We start from the raw sequence: 19,889 nt of genomic DNA, 5'->3' as shown, positions 1-19,889 counted from the left end.
TCAGAGCCACCAGGGAAGGACTCAAGTGAGGGTGGCATTATAAACTTCTAGGGTCCCTGCTGGTCAGAGCCTCCGGAGTTCTTTAAGGACCCAGCATTCAGGGAAGTCGCACCTTTTGGAGGTCTGTGGCGGGACTGGTGCTGAGTGACTGCTGCCTTCTTCTTCGCAGCCTGCCTACAGCATCGGAGCTGCGACGCCTGCATGTCCTCAGACCTGACCTTCAACTGCAGCTGGTGCCATGTCCTGCAGAGGTTTGTACCAGGCTCACCCTCTGGTTCCCACAGGCAGACTGTGTGGGGGGCAGAGGGTGGCACCACCCTGCTCCCTGCCTCAGGTCTCATGTCCAATATGAAGGTAACTTTGGCCAATGCTACTCTGATGCTTAGGACAAGAATATTACAGCAGTGAGTGTCTCTCTGAGGCTTGTGACCCATCAAGGTGACTCTAGACTTTGGAAGACCATTCAGAGATTCCAGTTACTGCAGCTCCCTCCTCACAACTGGGAGGGTTGGTTCATCCTCTGGCAGGCCTTTTCCAAGAGTGGTCCACAGTTGCGAGCATCCCAGAATCAGCTAGGGCTCGAGCTAAATGTGCAGATTCCTGGGGCCCACCCCTGGCCCCCCGCATCAGGGTCTTTCAGAAAGAAGCCAGGGAGCCTGCATTTTACCTCACTACCTCATCTGCAAGCAAGCGTGAGACCTGCCAACTCAGGGGTGAGCCTAAGACCTATCATCATTGGGCGAAAGCCCCACGATCCCAAAACCGCACCTCAAAACTGTTCTCAGGCTATAACAGGGTTCCCTGAAATCCAAGGGTGTGGACATTGCAGGCATCTGTAGAAAGCTGGGACAAGTAACAAAGCTGTGTTTGTTTGGTTTTGGAAGCAGGGAAAATTCTGGATGAGATTCAGTTTCAGGGATAAAGTTCTTAAATCCTACTCATCTTCTACTCCTTGTTCTGAAATCATTTCCTCACAGATTAGACTCAAAATTTGATCCCTCTTCTCCTGTCCAGGATAAATAAATGGTGGGGGGAGGGGGGAATTGGGGGGGAAAAGACTTTCTTGGGGGACTAGACCTCCCATGAGACTGGGAAGACCTATGAACTCTAAGAACCTTGGAATCTTGAAAATTGCAAATTACAGAGGCTTTGAGTTCCGTGCAGCTGTCTTGTAACTGTCAGTATTTCCTTTGCTCCTTTCCAATGTCCTGGTGCAGAAATAAAAGCCATTGCCTTTACAGGCGGCCTGCCTAGCACACAAGACACAGCTCAGGGCCAGGAGGAGAAAGGGGCCCTCATCAGGTCTCCCAGCTGTTCTTCCCACCAGCTGTGCTCTTATTCACTCTCTTGCGCCCTCAGTTTATTTTCCCTATAAAATGGGCTGGGGTTATGTGATTCAGGGAGATGTGAGTGAGGAACATGCCTGTTATTTTAACTCCTCAAATACAAAACAGAATTTTTGCAAAGTGTTCAGAGTCCTTCACATGAAATGCACAGAGCCTCAGAGAGAGTACCTGGGGGAGGCCCGAGATTGCATCTTCCTGGCATGGAGACTTGCGGTGTGATCCATCTTGTGCACTTTGAAATGTGAGAGCCCCGTGTGAGTGTGAGGCGATAATCCAGATGACCTCAGATGAGCCCTGGAATGCTGCGGCTGGCTGCCACCATGTGACTCAGCATCATCCAACAACAGCTGAGCCATGAGGACTGCAAAATGGGTCAGATGAAAGCAAAACCCTAGCTTGCTACACCCGCACTTAATGCATATGCCCATGCCCAGAAAACCATGACAATTTAATGAGAGTTGGTCGGGGTGGGGGGGCAGGGCCTTGGCTGTAGACATTATCTTTGCTGGATTATGTTAAGTAGAGGACAGAAAAGCTCCATCAGGGATCCTGTCCCCAGATGTACGTGGGCCCAGGCTCACCCAAGCCAGGCCCATTCCTTCTTGACGGATCTCTGGAGCCTCAGCTGAGAGCTGACTCCAGATTTCTAAAAAGCCAGAGATGAGGGCTGCTGCAGGGCAGTTGGCTACCGTGGTCTCTCCCACCAACTGCTGCTTGAAACCACCTCACGGTTCTTGGCTCCGCCTCCACCTGCTTTGCCCTCTGCAGCTTTGCAGAGCCTCCCTTCCCTGCACGGGGGCCGGATCTGACTCAGATGATTTCACTTATCATGCAGGTATTTTCCTTTCACCCCACATTGTCCCCTAATGGCCCACCTTGGAGTCTACGGGTTACCCTGACTCCAGGATTTGGCTCAGAAAATGAGGGTCGTAACCCTTGCCTTACAGTGTCATCGCAAAGGTCCTCTGAGATAGCGCAAGGGCAGCACATGACTGGGGTAACACCTGGCGTTCAGGAGACGCTCAAACAATGGCCGTTTCTCATGCCTTTCTCCTTTGCGTCTGGGTTGGTTGGCCCCGGGCTTGGAATGGGGTGCTTTTGGACCTATATCCAAGGCTCAGTCCTTGAAAGAACCAGTTAGTTTGGCCTAAAGGAAACTTGAGTTCCCAGCCCTCAGCGATGCCCCTAGTCTTCCACGCCTCGAAGGAGGGGGCATGGAGCACCTGAGAGAGGGGACCGTGGATGGCTCCGCTCGGTGTCCCTGCTACAGGAGGAGCAGCTCAGAGGCGTCTTTGGAAGGAAGGACTGGCAGAGCCTGGAAGCCTCGGCCTCGCCAGGTCTTGGACAGATGGGCAGGCGGTTGCTGGTGCAGAGTTCACCAGCCTCACATCCTTTCTCAGTACTGGTGGCTGGTGATATTGGCTTCCCATCCAGAGGTCCCTGCACTTGAGTAGGACTTGGTGGATTCTCCTGGCACCAAAAAGTGAAGAACGGAACTTTGAGCATGACGCCGTGGAGAATATTCTCTGGTTCATCCTCGTACCCCACCCCTTCCCTAGGGGAGCACTTGATGTCTTCCAGCCCAGCTGAGCTGTGCAGTGTCCTCTCAGGGGACCCTGGTCAGCCAAGATCTCATCTCTCCCAGTCTCTGGCAGGACCTCACTTCTGCCCTTCAGTGACCACATGGTGGGTGTTGGCCAGATTGGCTGATGTCCATCCTTGGCCTCGCCCCTCCTTGCCAAACTTAGGCTCCTCCACAAAGAAGGGGGATTCAGCGAATGAGCAAGACTTTCCCCAGATGAGAACACGTGTGTGAACTCCCTGGTTTCTCCGCCCAGTTTCTGGGCTGCCCGGAGTTGCAGGGTGGGGCTTAAGGTCATTAGAGGTCATGCAGTCTGTCAGCTCCATAAATACAGAGACACATACAGACATACAGACACACACACACACACATGCATCTGGGTGGGTGTGGCCTTGGTCCTGGGGAGCTGGGTCAGGAGAAGGGTGGGGATGCCACAAATAGCTTCCCCTCCTTTGGGGGAAGGAGTAGAGGGGGCAGGAGGGGCTTGATCACAGCCACCTGGTGCCGAGGCACCTGCTCAGTGGTCTTGGGGAGGTTCGCCTCCTCCCTGCTCCCCTTGGAGAGCTATTACTGCATGGGGGTAGGGGAGGGCTTCTCTGTCAATCCCATCACACCTCCAGCCTCTTGATTTCCCCCTGCAGATGTTCCAGTGGCTTTGACCGCTACCGCCAGGAGTGGCTGGCCTACGGCTGTGCCCAGGAGGTGAGAGCCTGAAGTGAGCCGGGTGGGGGAAGGGCAGGGCTGCAGGTTTGCCCCTTGCCTGGTTTCTCTTCTCTTGGTGACATTCTCCCCTTCACCTGGGGCTTGCCTCCCTGTCTGCTCTGCGCCAGTGAGACCATTGTTGGAGGTTTTTGAGGGCTCAGTGGGTCCTTGGGATAAGCACGTCTCCTGGTGACTTGGCCCAGAGCGGCAGTTCTCCAGGGGCTCTCTCGGTCCTTGCAGAGGGTATATTGGGTGTGGCCTTGGCCACGCTGGAATCTTCTAGGAGGCTGTGTGCCTGGTAACATTCAAGAAACGACTGCCCCGGCTCAAACCTTCAGGCATTTAAGGAAGGCAGTCATTCTGGGAGCGAAGTGGGTTGTACCTGGCACCTCCCATTTAGAATCCCATAAAAAGGTTCAACCCCTGGGTCAGGAAGATCTCCTGGAGGAGGACATGGCAACCCACTCCCGTATTCTTGCTTGGAGAATCCCATGGACAGAGGAGCCTGGAGGGCTACAGTCCATAGGGTCTCAGAGTTGGACACGGCTGAAGTGTCTTAGCACGCATGCACAAGCACAGGTTCCTTCTCACTTGGAATTTTCCAGAATGCTCAACACTTTGGATGGGTAATGTCCTATTCTCACACCTTTTACTGACACAGAGAGACCCATTCATGTATGCATCCCTTCCCCTCCCTTCCTCTCACTTTCCCTTCTTGCAGGGCAGGCACATGGCATGTGCCCAGCACTTGCTCTGATTTAATCCTATCATGGTCCCAGGAGCTACGGACCAGTGTCCCCACCGATCAGAGAAGGAACCTGAGGCTCAGAGAGGTTCAGTGACTTGGCTTGCCGCTCACAGCTAGTGAAATGGTGAAGGTGCTGGGCCCAGCACTTAAATGTGAACCCCCAGAATTACTGCTATGCTCTCACTACCATCTGTTTTATCAGTGAGGCTGGGTGAGCTGTTTCTAGTCTTCAAAAAAACACCCCCAAAACCCCTTGTCCATCCAGCAGCCTGTTTCTGACATTGGCTGTTGGTGAATGCAGTCATTCGCTTTATTTATTTAAGACTGGCATCTCAGCTCCTTCAAGAAGGATTCGAAGTGGCTGACAGGTAAATTGCCCTGTAAGATAAGACACTTTCAGGATAAAGTAGAAAGCTTAAATGCATTCAGAGCCCAGCTTTGGTTAGATTACCATGCTTGGACCACTCACTGGCATCTTAAATCTTCTGGCCGCTGAGGGATGAAGGCACCCCCAGGGTCCTCCTGCGTGCGACGTAGCTGCTGCAAGGCCTCTGTGCATCGCAGCCCCGGGTCTCTCTTGCAGGCAGAAGGCAGAACATGTGAGGACTTCCAGGACGAGGACTCCTACTCGTCCTCCCCCGACAGCTCCTTCAGCCCCTTTGACGGAGACTTCACCACCACCTCCTCCTCCCTCTTCGTTGACAGCCTCACCACGGAAGGTAAGGGTGGGGAGGAGCCATGGCCCTGGAGCATCACTGCCCCTGATGGGGATTATCTCAGGGAACAGGGTTGTTGCATCCTATCACATCTGAGGCTCCCAGAGCAGAGGTCACTTGCTAGTGAGATACAGAGCTAGGTTTAGGACGAGTGGACTCCACACCCACGTCAGAGTTGTGGAACAGAATTCACTGTGGCAGTGGGAAAAATTACTGTCCCAGCACAATGCCAATTAGTTTACATAATAACTTGATTCATCTTAATAGCAATTCTCAGAGAACCTGTGAGATCTTGGCATCCCGATAGCAGGTATGAACTCAGTCCCACACACTCAGATGTCAGAGAAAGATTGCATAATTTTTCTGTGACTTCCCTTCTGGTTCCCACCCCTCATTGGGCTGGTGTGGTGGGAAGTTCCACCCTCGCCGTGCTGGGGCTTGACTTTCCACTCCTGTGATGTCCAGGGGGCAGAGGGTAGTGCAGGACAGCTCTGACCATCTGGGGTTGTTGCTGAACTGCTTCTTCAGGCCTGGCTGTCCCTGGGGCCTTCTCTGCCATCCCCATGTTACTGGTGGAATGGTGATTCCTGGGTTCTTGTCCTCACAAGGGAAAGAAATCGATCTAGAGACATAGAACAGTTTTAAGCAGCAGGAGTTTTAATAAGCAAAGCAAAATGTACACTCATGAGAAGGGAGGAGAGCGGACTGGGGGCCAGAAGCAGCCCCACAGTGAAGGTAGAGTTGGGTTGTTCAGAGCGATGGAAAGTCCCTCCCTGTCCTGCATCACTGGATTGATGCATTGATTGATAGCTTTAGATAACGTAACTTTCCTCCTGTGTGCAGCCACTTACCCATAAGCACCCAAGTGGAAACGGATTGGGGGGGTGGTGGGAAGGGAATGGCAATACTAATTTATTATAAATACTGCATAATGAACCCCAGGCTATTCTGAGTCACCTCTTAGGTCTTGTTGCACCTACACCAACCAGTACTGGGGGTTTGGAAAGCCCCGCTGGGTTTTTGTTATCTGGCTTGGTCCTGATATGGCTGGAAATTTTGCAGTCCTTAACTCATCTCACACGCTAGTAAAGTAATGCTCAAAATTCTCCAAGCCAGGCTTCAGCAATCCGTGAACTTCCTGATGTTCAAGCTGGTTTTAGAAAAGGCAGAGGAACCAGAGATCAAATTACCAACATCCGCTGGATCATGGAAAAAGCAAGAGAGTTCCAGAAACACATCTATTTCTGCTTTATTGACTATGCCAAAGCCTTTGACTGTGTGGATCACAATAAGCTGTGCAAAATTCTGAAAGAGATGGGAATACTAGACCACCTGATTTGCCTCTTGAGAAATTTGTGTGCAGGTCAGGAAGCAACAGTTAGAACTGGACATGGAACAACAGACTGGTTCCAAATAGGAAAAGGAGTTCGTCAAGGCTGTATATTGTCACCCTGTTTATTTAACTTATATGCAGAGTACATCATGAGAAACGCTGGACTGGAAGAAACACAAGCTGGAATCAAGATTGCCAGGAGAAATATCAATAACCTCAGATATGCAGATGACACCACCCTTATGGCAGAAAGTGAAGAGGAACTCAAAAGCCTCTTGATGAAGGTGAAAGTGGAGAGTGAAAAAGTTGGCTTAAAGCTCAACATTCAGAAAACGAAGATCATGGCATTCGGTCCCATCACTTCATGGGAAATAGATGGGGAAACAGTGGAAACAGTGTCAGACTTTATTTTTCTGGGCTCCAAAATCACTGCAGATGGTGACTGCAGCCATGAAATTAAAAGACGCTTACTCCTTGGAAGGAAAGTTATGACCAACCTAGATAGCATATTGAAAAGCAGAGACATTACTTTCCAACAAAGGTTCATCTAGTCAAGGCTATGGTTTTTCCTGTGGTCATGAAGGCTGAGCACCGAAGAACTGATGCTTTTGAACTGTGATGTTGGAGAAGACTCTTGAGAGTCCCTCGGACTGCAAGGAGATCCAACCAGTCCATTCTGAAGGAGATCAGCCCTGGGATTTCTTTGGAAGGAATGATGCTAAAGCTGAAACTCCAGTACTTTGGCCACCTCATGCGAAGAGTTGACTCATTGGAAAAGACTGATGCTGGGAGGGATTGGGGGCAGGAGGAGAAGGGGATGACAGAGGATGAGATGGCTGGATGGCATCACTGACTCGATGGACGTGAGTCTGAGTGAACTCCAGGAGTTGGTGATGAACAGGGAGGCCTGGCATGCTGCGATTCATGGAGTTGCAAAGAGTCGGACACGACTGAGCGACTGATCTGATCTGATCTGAACCGAACCACAAAAAGGGAGCTCTCGGGGCATGTTCTCGTCACCAGGGTCCAGGTCAGGCAGGGAAAGGTGACCCCATCCAGGATGGGGTGGGACCTGCTCATGTCTGACTTGCTATCTACCAGTCTTCAGTTCCAAGGTCAAGTTGCTTCCATTTCTTTGAGGCCAGTTCTCGGAATTGTGGCAGTTATGTCATGGCTACAGTCTGCTCCTCATGCAGTTAACTTCTTCCACCTGGTGGAGGTTTGGGTGTCCAAAGGTCCTTGACTGTGTCTAATGACTGTATTATCATTTAGTCTTGTTTTCCTATGTCTGTGTTTTCTCACGTCTCTGACTAAACTTATTCTTTGGTTAAAGTTTTTCCACATAGAAAAGGTAGGCTGAGGACATGGAGGGCAAGGGCCACAGGATCCTGCTCTGTTTCACCCAGGCCTAGGGTTTTATCGAAGCTGCCGGAGGTCCATCCACCCTGTGGGGAAGACCAGGCAGGGTCCCTGGATTCTTTGGCTATCTCTGAGAAATTCCTTCCTCATCCTTTTTTGATACATGGCATCTAGATTTTAAGCCCTTGCCCTAAGTCTAAGACTGAAAGATGTATGGGGTCTTCCTACCTCCCCTGAGCCCAATTACCTGTTTGAAAGGAGCAAATGGAAAGGAGAAAAAAGTTGGTATTTTTAAACATTATTCATCCACAATCCCATTTTATAGACAAGGAAATGGGCTCATGAGGGGCAAAGTAGGTTGCTCAGCAGTGGAATATTCTTTCTGCGGTCTCCCCCTGCCTTTGAAATGCAGCCTAGAGAACCAGAAAGCAGGAACCCATGGATCTGGCCGGAGGGAAGCGAACAGTTGATAGAGCAAACATCTAAGGGGACTGACCATGAGCCAGGTAGGGTGCTGACGTTGTGTACCCATTAACACTCAATCCTCCTAATTATCCTGAACTTTGATGCTCTTTGATCCTCAGTTTACAGAGGAGACACTATGGCTAAGAGAGGTTGATGGGCTTACCCAAAATCACACAGCCAGGAAAATGTGGTATCAGGTCTCATCTGGTTCCCAAAGCAGCAATCTGGCTCGCTCAACCCCACTGCCTTTCTCATGTTGAAAGGAATAGAGAAGGGTCTTCAGGGGTTCCGTGGGTGGGAGAATAGTGAAGGGTGAACAGTGAAGCAGGAGACTGAATAGATTACATGAAAAAGCAGCAAGAGGAGACCTTGCCCTCGGGAATTATAGTGGGGTTCAGGGGTGACCTTCCAGTCAGAGGAAACTCCACTTAAGAGAGCCCCCTGGCCAGTCACCCTTGAGTTAACCCTATGTGCTACTGGGGGCTCAGTCTGAGCCCAGAGTTGGGTTGGGGTCTGCAGACACTAGGTGAGAACCCAGCCTTTCCCTCAGGGGCTTATGTCTGGGTGAGCCACGGGGCCTGAGGCCAGAGGGGTGGCTGCGGTGGGCATGGAGAGAGCCCAGGGTCTGGCATCTGGGGGTTGGGTTCAAGCCCTGACTTGGAATTATTCTCCTTTAGTCCCGGGCTATGGCCATGAAGGGCTGTCCCTATACAGTGTGTCCCGGCGATCAGTTTTATCACCTGTGTGTCTCCTGTCAGCCCAGGAATGTGTCCCTCCTGTTTGCTATGTAATCCACATGGGAAACATTAATTACAGTAAGGACAATTATGGCTTTATGGCCTTCCAGTCCTGGAGGAGGTGGCAAAGATTAGCAAGTTGCCTTTATAAGAAAAAAATGTGACAAGGACTTGTCCCCACAACAAACTCTCAAGGTGTCTGGAGGGACAGGTTTGGGTCAATCCCTGCCTGTGTTATTACAGCCTACACAGGGAGATGACATGCTGGGGGCAGAGGCTAGCTCAGGGTCCAGGAAGATGCTGTGAATGAAGGGGATACAGCACTTCAGCCAGGGGGACCCACCTGGTCAGGGCAGGGGTGGAGAGCAGAGAAGTTAGTGGGAATGGCTGCTGAAGGGTCGTGGACCCCTTCTCTCCCCAGCCAGCCAGAAAAGCAGAAAGGGCCAGGGAAGCAGGAAGTGTGGGAGCTGGATTTTAAGTTACTTACTTGCTAAATGCCGCCCACTTAAATGAACCAGAGTGAACTCAGAGTGGTAAGCAGCTGCCACTAAATCTATGCATTTTATCGTAAGGATAGACAGGCACTGACCCAGAATATCTGTGCAGTCTAAGGACTCATCTGATGAGCAGCTGAACAGAACATGTTGGTAGCAGCAAGAAGTGACTGCTAACCACAGGAAATGACCACTCATTCAGTAGACATCACACATATTTCTTCACTCTGTGGGTTTTCATGGGCCTGGACCACAATCCGTTAATTAGGGAACCAGTTTGCATTCAATGGACCCCTAGCAAGGCAGCGTCTGGGAACCAGCCCTCAGTGAGGGGAAGAAAAGCTGCTGTGGGCACAGCGTGGTCACCTTTAGTCGTCTTGTGGGAGGGACTGGCTGCAGGTGTCTATTTGTCTATCAAGACTACATGTGGCTTGGGCTACAGTGTATTTCCAATGGTCTAGATTCAAAACAAGTTGATTCAAAAAATCAAGTTAATTTGCCCAATCATGTTTAGGATTACTTTGGTCAATTTCGGGTAATCCATCATTTTTAACTTGTAGTAAAAAAACAGATTCAGAGGCATATATAAATACCTTGTGTATTGCAATTCCTGAAGAAAACGTATCTTTCTGTTACAAGTCAACAATTCTCTGTTTTGTTTTACTTTGAATTTTTAGGGGTTTCTGTAATTTTGTTCATTTATTTTTGACCATGCTGGGCCTTCGTTGCCGTGCAGGCTTTTCTTTGGTTGCAGCTTCTCATTGTGATGGCTTCTCTTGTTGCAGAGCCCTGACTCCAGGAGGTGGGCTTCGTTAAGTTGCAGCACATGGGCTTAGTAGTTGTGGCTCCTGGGCTCTGGAGTGAAGGCTCATTAGTTGTGGTTCACAGGCTTAGTTGCTCCACAGCCAGGGGGACCTTCCCAGACCATAGATCAAACCCATGTCTGCTGCATTATCAGGCAGATTCTTTACTTTCTGAATTTAACTCACCTGATGCGAACAGTCAACTCCTTGGAAAAGGCCCTGATGCTGGGAAAGATTGAAGGCAAAAGGAGAAGAGAGCAGCAGAGGATGAAATTAGCATCACTGAATAGCCTCACTGATTCAATGGACTTGAACTTGGGCAACCTCCAGGAGATAGTGAGGGACAGGGAGGCCTGACGTGCTGCGGTCCATGGGGTCGCAAAGAGTCGGACACGACTTAGCGACTGAACAACGATGACGATACATGATAAACAGTTAAATGATTCCCAAGTCAAATCTACAAAAGCAACTATATCCAAAGAAGCTTAGTTTCTTGTTTTCTTCCTCCATTCTATTCCCCATTTTCCCTGTGAAAATGAAGTGAAAGTGTTAGTTGCTTAGTCGTGTCCAACTCTTTGTGACCCCATAAGCTGTAGCCTGCCAGGCTCGTCTGTCCATGGGATTTCCCAGGCAAGAATACTGGAGGAAAGAGGAGTGAGTTGCCATTCCCTTTTCCAGGGGATCTTCCCAACCCAGGGATCGAACCAGGGTCTCCTTTGCAGGCAGATTCTTTACCATCTGAGCCACCAGGGAAGCCCCTTTCCGCTATGGGGTACTATTTTTAAACTGTCTTATGGTTTGTTCTTCCACTATCTAGTGTGATTTTTTGATATTTGAAGATTTATTGGACATGTATAGCAGAACAGGGTATTATATTCAAGTACTGGGAGCGTGAAACGGTTGGTTGCTGAGAGGCTCATAGTCTATGGAAACCAGGGGACCCAAGATGCTCCAGAAACAGATCAAATGCCGTGGGACACAGGGGAGGACATACCCATCTGTCCTCTGGGAAGTGACAGGGCTGGGACCAGGACTAGGCTAAGGTAAGTGACACATTCAGTGCAGATATAAAAGTTAAGGAGGCATACACACACACACAAAAGCAATAATTAAGAGAAATAATCTTTTCATGCAATATTTGCAAAAATCAAAAGTGATGCCAAGAACTCCATGGTGAACAAAATATCAAAAAATTTTTAAAAAGACAGAATCAGACCCTGTTTCACTTGTGTCTCCCTAGCCTCAGCCCTGCAAGAGGCATTTCAGGAGTGGGACTTTTGAAAGAGGAGTGGTGAAGGGGAGGAAGGGCATGTCCTGTAGGAGGAACAGAATATGCAGCGATTCAGAGATCTGAGAAGACCCCGAGGTCTGGAGAGCCTTGCGTAGCTTGTTACACCCACTGTAACAAGTGCTATTGAGTTGACCCAAGTGACAGGAGAAGAGAAGGCTGGGACAAACTGCCAAGGGTCTTGAACATCTGTAATCAAAGGGGAGTCAGTGGAAGCTCCCCTTTGAATGAGGAGGATGGTGGAGGGGGAGAAAGGACGCAGAGCAGGTTGCAGGTCCTACATTGTGGAAGGTTCCATTCATTTAATGTTTGATGCTTGAAGCAGTGATCTCTAGTCATCTAGAATATTCTCCTGATGTGGAATTTTTGCTGTCCTTTCTCCACAGGAAGGGTCAACTATTGGAACTTATTTAGGAGGCTTCAGGGTACACTCCTTGAGGTGTAGAGGGAGTCTGTTGGCCTGGAAATCTGTCTCCCGCATTGTACCCCGGGGGTCTTCAAGCAGATTTGATCTCGTGACTCACACACACCCCACCTCAAATCCTTCCTCCCTTTCCTGCTGCCCCCTAGGATACTGTGAAAGGCCCCGAATTTGGCTTTTCAGGCCGCTGTCCACCCCCACCCCCAGCCTCACTCACTCTCATCACCCCCTACTCACAGCCTGTCTGCCCTCCAGCTGCACTGAACTGCTTTTTATGTCTCTACTGGCCAAGTTCTTGCTGACTCCAGCCTTTGCCACACCGCCTATATGGGACTCTATCTCAGCCCTGTATCTTATCCTGCCTTCTTGACTGCCTTTGTGTGGACAGTTTTCATTGTCCCTCCATTCCCCACCCCCCACCCCCACCGCTTGACCTCCCTGAGGGCAGAGATCACATCTATCCACAGTACTTACTCCTGGACTCAACTCCCAGCAATCACTCAATAAGTATTTGTTGAATGAATAAACACTGGGAAAAGTTGGCTTGTCTGTGGCCTTTGACCTTTAGACTGCTATGTGACTTTGAGCAAGTCACCTCCCCTCTCTCGGCTTCAGTTTCCTAGCCTTCAGAATGAAGGGCTGAACTGAACCTCCCTAAAGTCTCATCCAATCCTAACGGGACAAAGGCCATTGTGATTCTGCTAACCTTGCACCTTCTCTCCTTTCCATTTGAAGATGACACCAAGGTGAATCCCTACGCAGGAGGAGATGGTGAGTACAGAGACACCTGCCCCTCTTCATCACACCGCTGCCTCTTGGACTCACCCCCCAGAGGGTGCAGCCTTCACCTGGCCTCTTTGCTTTTACTCCCTGAGTTGGGGAGGGGGAAACAGCAGCAGCCTGGGCTTCTCCAACCTCCTGCTCAGTGGGAAGGTGCGGGACGTGGGCGGGAGCTTCTGGGCACACACTCCCGAGGCTGAAAAAGCAAATCTACATCTAGACATTTCTCATCTCGGGTGGGAACCTCCTGCAGTTCTTCTGACCATGGTGCTCTTGAGTATTCACTGCCCTGAAAGGAGTGAGAGGCAGAGGAGAGGATGAGCTAGGGCAGGCATGGCCACGGACCTGTGGCCCTGGCCTCTGTCCCCAAGGGGCCTCCCAACCAGTGATGGGTGGAGAGTAGATTCTCTCGTTAAAGTTGTTGCAGGAAGGGGGACCCCTTCCAGGGCCCAAGAGTGAGCTCTTGTCTAACACTCTGAAATGAATTGTTCGTGGAGATACACAGGCTGACAAAGCAAGAGATTTTACTGGGAAGGGGAGCCCGGGTGAAAAGCAGCAGGGTAAGGGAACTCAGGAGGACTACTCTGCCCTGTGCTTTGCAGTCTCTGGTTTTATGGCGATGGTGTTAGTTTCTGGGTTGTCTCTGGCCAGTCATTCTGCCTCAGGGTCCTTCCTGGTGTAATGTGCATCAGCCAAGATGGATTCCAGCCAGGATTCTGGGAGGTTGGTAGGGTGCATGAACTGGAGTCTCCTCTCTCCTTTTGACTTTTCCCGAATTCTTCCAATTGGTGGTAGCTTGTTAGTTCCGCGTTCCTTGCCGGAACCTCCAGTTTAAGATAACTCAGCCACGTGGGCACTATGGGGTCTGGCCAGGGCAGGCGGCTTTGATCAGTGTTTGCCCTAATAAAGTTGCCTTTAATTCCCAACATGGGTTGGCAGAGAGGACACAAAACTTGTCCACCACAATTTTACACAGCTTAAGAAGGTAGGGTCCCTGATCCCAGGACTGCCTGGGGGGATAATCTCCTCTCTGCTGATGTGGGGGCGCGGGCGGCCATCTCCCCTGGCCTTTGCCCAGAGCCAGCTTAAGCCCTTGCTGCAACTACCACAAAGAGGAGATGGAAGAGTCTTCCAGCTCCAGGGGCTGGGAGACTGTTAACCTGGCTCCAGCAGGAGAGGAGGGACTGTTAGACAGCTAGATGGTTTCTCCCACCAGAGGAGGAGCCATTGCTCCTCTGTGGGCACCAGGTGTGAGTGTGCATCTGTGTCCATTGGGCTGAGGGGAGGCAGGGGCCTCTGAGCCACGTTATTCCACATCGTGTGCTCATCAGCCCAAGCCCTGCCCTCAGATCATCAGGGTCACTGAAGGCTGCGGGCTGATGGCCAGGTCAGGAGAGGCCAGCTCGGGGTGTGTCCTCTCCACTCCTCCAGTTCTTGGCAGATACCCTGGCAGTGCCCCAGTGTAGTTTCTCTCCTAAGCTTTTTTCTCTTGCAGAGAAAAGGGGATGGGGAACACAATGACTTTGGATGTATGCAACATTTTATTAAAAATCCCCACCCTTTGTTGATTCCCATCACACCCACCAGCGAAGTAAAACAGACTTCAATATTTCTGTTGCTCGCATGCTGCTCCATCTTCTGTATGTCATTAGCCCCACATCCTTTTAGGATAAGGAGAAGCAGCAAAAAGCCACCACAGGTAATATTAGCGAACTAGGCTTCTTAGCATCACCGACTCGATGAACATGAGTTTGAGCAAGCTCCAGGAGTTGGTGATAGACATCCTGGTGTGCTGTAGTCCATAGGGTCGCAATGAGTCAGACATGACTGAGCGAATGAACTGAATTGAACTGAGGCTTCTTAGTGACTGGCACTGACTGTGTCCTTGGACGAATCCCTTTACCCCTCTGTATTTCCATTCCTTCAGCTGTACGAGAAAGGGTTGGGCTGGATGTGCTTCCAGCTCCATAGTCTATGGAAAATACTCAGCCTTCTCCTTGGGCTGTATTTCAAATGCTTGCAATGTTCTCAGAGAGTGTTTGCTGGTTTATTAGCCCTTAGAGGACCTAGTTCATTTCTTTTATTGAGTTCCTCTGATGGGTCTGCCATTTTTCTAAGAGTTGAGGACACTGAGGTGAATAAGACACTGTCTCTGCCCTCCAGGAGGTCACAGTCTGGTAGTGGACAGTGACAGGTAAAAATGTGGTCATTTGGCTCTCGTAATAGCTACACTTATTGAAGTTGTCCCAGAGACTGACTGTGCTCCTCAGCAGTTAACATGAATTATTTCATTTTAATCCTCACTGTAATCCTATTGGGTAGTTATCATTATTATCCTGTTCTACAGAAATGATGACCGAGACACACAGAAGTTAAATAAGATGCCCAAGATTACACAGCTAGTAAGTAGCAGAGTCTGTATTTGAAACCAGACAGCCAGACTCCAGACCCCACAACCAGCAGATCTCTCAACCATCACATGCCCTTTGTGAACTCCTTAAAAGGACCTATATGGGATGGGTATTAGAGAGAGCTTTTATGATCCCTAGGAGACATGTGGGCAACTTTTAAGTGATTTTGGAAAACTGCCTGAAGTGTGCTAAGAACAAAGTTAATGTCACGCTCATTATAGTTCCACCCGACCCACCCCTTCATGTATTTGATGAGTAGATCTGAAGGTTCTGTTGGCCTTCATCTCTGGGCTTTTGTCAGAACCCGGGACTCCACGGCCCCCCTTCCTCAATCCCCTGACCTAATGGTCTCTTCGCAGGCCTTCAGAACAACCTGGCCCCCAAGACGACGGGGTCCCCCGTGCACCTGGGCACCATCGTGGGCATTGTGCTGGCCGTCCTCCTCGTGGCTTCCATTATCCTGGCTGGGATCTACATCAATGGCCACCCCACCTCCAACGCTGCCCTCTTCTTCATCGAGGTCTGTGCGGGGTGGGGCGACCGCTCTGCCATCCCCATCTGCGTCAGCATTCCCCAGCCATTCAGTCCCTATCTCTCCTCATTTCATCCCTCACCCACCTCACACCAGGCTCCTGTTCCCACTTGAGGGGCTTCATCGATTCCATCCGGGCATACCTCCCACTAGCAGGCGCTCTCTGAGTCCCTAACCCCCAGGGCTTGCCCCTCAGGACTCCTCTGGCCTGCTTGTCCTATCGCATGGCCTCTGCTTTGGCTCCACCATTTGTGAAATCAGAACAGTGACCATCCCCAGAGGAAGGAGAGAAAACCACAGATGCCTCATATGCCCTCGAGTGGTTATGTGACCATCCCCAGTGATTTATGGTTTCTCACACCCAAATTCCAAGGCCTGGGGATTAGCCAAAGCCATAATGAAACTGAGGTCTTTGCCTCTTGGCCTGCTGTGTGCGTTTTTGATTAGATTTGACAGGCCACAGTAATCATAAGAGTCGCTCTGTCTGGGAGCTTTCATTGAGGATGCTGCAGTTTTGAACATCTCAGAATTCAGAAGAGCCAGCCTGACGTGCAGCATGGGAAGTAAGGCCTGGGCTCCTTCACTGTGAGCCGCAGAGCTCAGGAGCCCCTGCCCACCCCCGACCCGTGGTGACTGACCAGCTCTCTGAATCCCCTAGCAGGGTGGCCTCTAGGTCCACAACCCTCCACGTGGGTCACACGCCCCTTGACCTCATCACCCAGAGGCCTGGGTGGTTCCCTCCCCTCTGGTTCAATGCCACCTGTTTCTTATGAATTCTAACCAGTCATTGGTAGGTTAACACTAAGACCTGCCAAGGCTAAGACCTACCTGGTTTCACCCAGGGAACCTGCAGATCCCCAGCCACAGGGATGCAGACAGGAAGGCCTGAGACCTGGGAATCTGCATTTTCTTCAGCTCCCCACCTCTGATGCAGGACCTGTCCTGTCTAGAGGGTTATCTTGGCATTTCCAGAACCTCCCAGATCATTCCATCTCTTACCCATTTCCTCACTTTCTGAAGTCTTAGGGCTCCACTCCGTGTATTGCTGAGTTTTTCACCTTGTGTCGTGCAGTCCACATGGCAAAGCATCAGATAACCTCCTTCCCAACTCCTGGGGCTCCCAGCGGGTTTCCCAATGTGCCGAGGATCACAGCCGGGAGCCTTCTACACTTCACCTGGCTCACACACAGTAGTCCCCAAGAGCCCTTGAAAAGTGCTCAGAGCTGTCCCCCTGGGTGAAGGGGAGAGGGTGGGGAGGGTCCCCAGTGGGTGGTATCGCCCCCCACTCACTCTGTGTCTGTGCCCCTGCAGCGGAGACCTCACCACTGGCCGGCCATGAAGTTCTGCAACCACCCCAGCCACTCCACCTACACAGAGGTTGAGCCCTCAGGGCATGAGAAGGAGGGCTTCGTGGAGGCGGAGCAGTGCTGAGAGCGCCAGGTCTCCCTTGGAAGGGTACAAAGGAAGACCCGGGGACCTCAAAACACACGAGTCAAAGCAAAGCAGAGAAATGACTTTTCTTGGCCTCCTCTGAACACACCCTGGCTGGGAAAACGAGCCCGTGGTCTGCAATGCCAGCACTACAGTTTGGCCATCACACCCCGGATATTGAAGCAGGGGCAGAAAAGCCACAATTACCAGTAGCAATCATCAGTGCCAGAGGTCTCCCCTTCTGAGTCTCTCAGTGGTCTACTCTGGAGCTGCCTCCGAGGTCCCTTCCCACCTGGAGATGGACAGATGCCCTGCTCCCATCACCTAATGCCCCTGTGTACGACAAAGAGAACCAAGCTCTTGATTGTGGCCGCCACATTCCAGGGTCCATAGACTCAAGAGCGGGTCCTCATGGCTATGGATTCAGTGTATTTTGCCCCAGCTTCTGTGGTCTAGAAGTCTGGAGAAGGAGTTCTCACCATCTGTTACACACAGGTACGGCTGCTCCCAGTGCTTTCGGCAAGACGCTGATTGGCATGCTGGCATCCGAAGCAAGCCAAAGGAGAGGAGAGAGAACTTGTGGGCAGATTGCATTTTTAGGCTTCACTCCCCCAACTTGCCCTATCTGCTGAGAATCAGTTAGTTTCTACCTTGAACATGTGTGTGGCCCATGTCACGGGCTTTATCCAACGGCAGCCCAGCCCACCAGGTGAGCCGTGCTGTGCGCGGCCACATCTACCAAGTGGGCTCTTCATTCCAGCGGCACGGTTGGGTGTCCATTGTCTTCACTGGCCTGGTCTTCCGTCAGTGCCAGTCAGTACCTCCAAAGGCAGGGCCTGCCTGATCAATACTTTGCCTCCTCTGAGCTGGAATTGTATAGCCATTAAAGAGAAATAAGGTGGGGAGAAGCTTCTTGAAACATACCCAACAGGGAACTTCAGTTGGATTCTGTTGAAAAGCCAAACCTCTAGAACAATTGGGACAGAGGAAGCTGATGCAGAAAGGAAGGACTTTATATCTGCCAGAAATTCTTGGGGCAGAGAGTTTAGACTCCCAAACCCAATCTGGTTTTGAGTTCTGTCCCAGAGATGAGTTGGTGTTGCTTCTGAAGAGCATTTCAAATGAAAACCTATAGTTCACCCTCATTCAAAGTAAAAAAATATATATATATATCAGCAGCAAATAAACAGTAAATCACAGTCTCCACTGTCCTTTGTTGTTGTTTAATCACTAAGCTGTGTCAGACTGTGTGTGACCCCATGGACTGTAGCCCACCAGGCTCCTGGGTCCATGGAATTTCCCAGGCAAGAATACTAGAGTGGGTTGCCATTTCCTTCTCCAGGGGATCTTCCCAACCCAGGGAGCAAACTCATGTGTCCTGCATTGGGAGGCAGATTCTTTACCACTGAGCCACCTGGGAAGCCCTCCACCGTCCTCAGTCATGTCCGTTTATGCATATCACCAGCATGCTGCCAAAGAAAGAAGCTGATGTACAAAGCCTCCTGAAGGGGGGGTTAGGGAGTCTGCAAATAACCAGGCACATACCAACACTGGACTGATGGTCTTGCAGATGCTCCATGGTTTATCCTTGGTGAGTATGCTAATAACCATTGGAGTGGGAAACATGCTGAACCTCTGCTTTCCATAGGTATCCTTCATAAGCCAGGCAAGGAAGAGCTATGATTTTGAGAAATTGTATCCAAATTTGAGAAAGTAAAAAGATAATGCAACAAAGAGGAAAGAGTTCTTTTTAAGCTTCTGAAGGTATGAAACAGAGCCCTCCTAATGAGAGAATCACAGCCAGACACTGAAATACTCAGGGATCCCAGCACTGCTGGCTGGCAGGAGGGTGATTTTTGCCCTTGGCTGACCAGCAGAGAATCTGTGACCTTTGTGTGTCTAAAACAGCCAGTGAGGGAGTTCCAGCTGTGATAAGATGCAGCGCACAGCATCACAGGTCCCACTCCCAAACTCCAGCACGCTTCTTCCTAACGGGGGCTCTTCCGATCATGCTGATTCCTGAAGGGAAAGAAGACTGAGGATGAAAAAATGGGCAGTGATGTGCTGAGGCCTCTACTAGGAACACTGCAGGTGGAGACAGAAAGCACGAGACACCTCGGGCCAGTCAGAGCAAGCCTCGCTGGCCCCCGGGATGACGGTGGTGAGGGCAGTGGAGCTGTTTGTCAGCAGGTAGCCTGGTTTGTTAACAGCAAAAAAGAACTAAAGACGTGTCATTCAGAGAGGTCCCTGGCCATTCAGAGCGCCTCAAGTCAAAACAAAGCGCTCCCAAGAAACAGCCAGCAGCTCACAGAATTAATGCTGGTTCTCACCTGTCCTTAGGCTCTCTCACGAGATCAAGCATCTCTCAGACCCGAGAGTTTAACTCCAAGGTTTAGGGGGGGTTCACTGGGTAGCTGCAGAGTGAATGACCAGAAAGAGACATAGCGGTTTCATGGTCAACCAGCAAAAGAGTACTTTTGCGCACCATCAACCACAGATAGCTTGCAGACTTCCAGGCCTCTCTGACCCACAGGCAGACAAAATCACCCAGGAGAGCAGGTGCTCAGCAGATCCTTCCCTACATGGTGCCTTTGGGGATCCTCACAGTGAGCCCACTGGAGAGGGGTTGGATGGGTCCATGAAAGCTCATCACTGACAGAAAGCTTCAACCCCGTGAAACAGCTGTCTGTGTGGTACCCAGAAATCAGGAGTTCTCTGGGAGGCTCTGTTTTACATCAGAA

The 19,889-nt window shown here is 50.7% G+C and overlaps 1 protein-coding gene across 1 annotated transcript in view; it reads left to right on the top strand.

Annotated features, from left to right (window-relative positions):
- Positions 1–18,350, top strand: part of PLXDC1 (plexin domain containing 1) — a 66,515-nt gene extending 48,165 nt beyond the window's left edge. The window contains exons 9-14 of the mRNA XM_019981976.2: positions 170–251; positions 3,570–3,630; positions 4,962–5,097; positions 12,730–12,765; positions 15,545–15,705; positions 17,029–18,350. Of these exons, the coding sequence (XP_019837535.2) occupies positions 170–251; positions 3,570–3,630; positions 4,962–5,097; positions 12,730–12,765; positions 15,545–15,705; positions 17,029–17,148 (596 nt within the window). The 3' untranslated portion in view covers positions 17,149–18,350. The remainder of the gene's footprint in view (positions 1–169; positions 252–3,569; positions 3,631–4,961; positions 5,098–12,729; positions 12,766–15,544; positions 15,706–17,028) is intronic.
- Positions 18,351–19,889: the final 1,539 nt, after the last annotated feature.

This window comes from Bos indicus, chromosome 19 (assembly GCF_029378745.1).
Source record: "Bos indicus isolate NIAB-ARS_2022 breed Sahiwal x Tharparkar chromosome 19, NIAB-ARS_B.indTharparkar_mat_pri_1.0, whole genome shotgun sequence".
NCBI classification, from domain to species: Eukaryota; Metazoa; Chordata; class Mammalia; order Artiodactyla; family Bovidae; genus Bos; species Bos indicus.
Note: the sequence above shows the minus strand (reverse complement) of the source record. Positions and strands in the feature narration are given on the sequence as shown.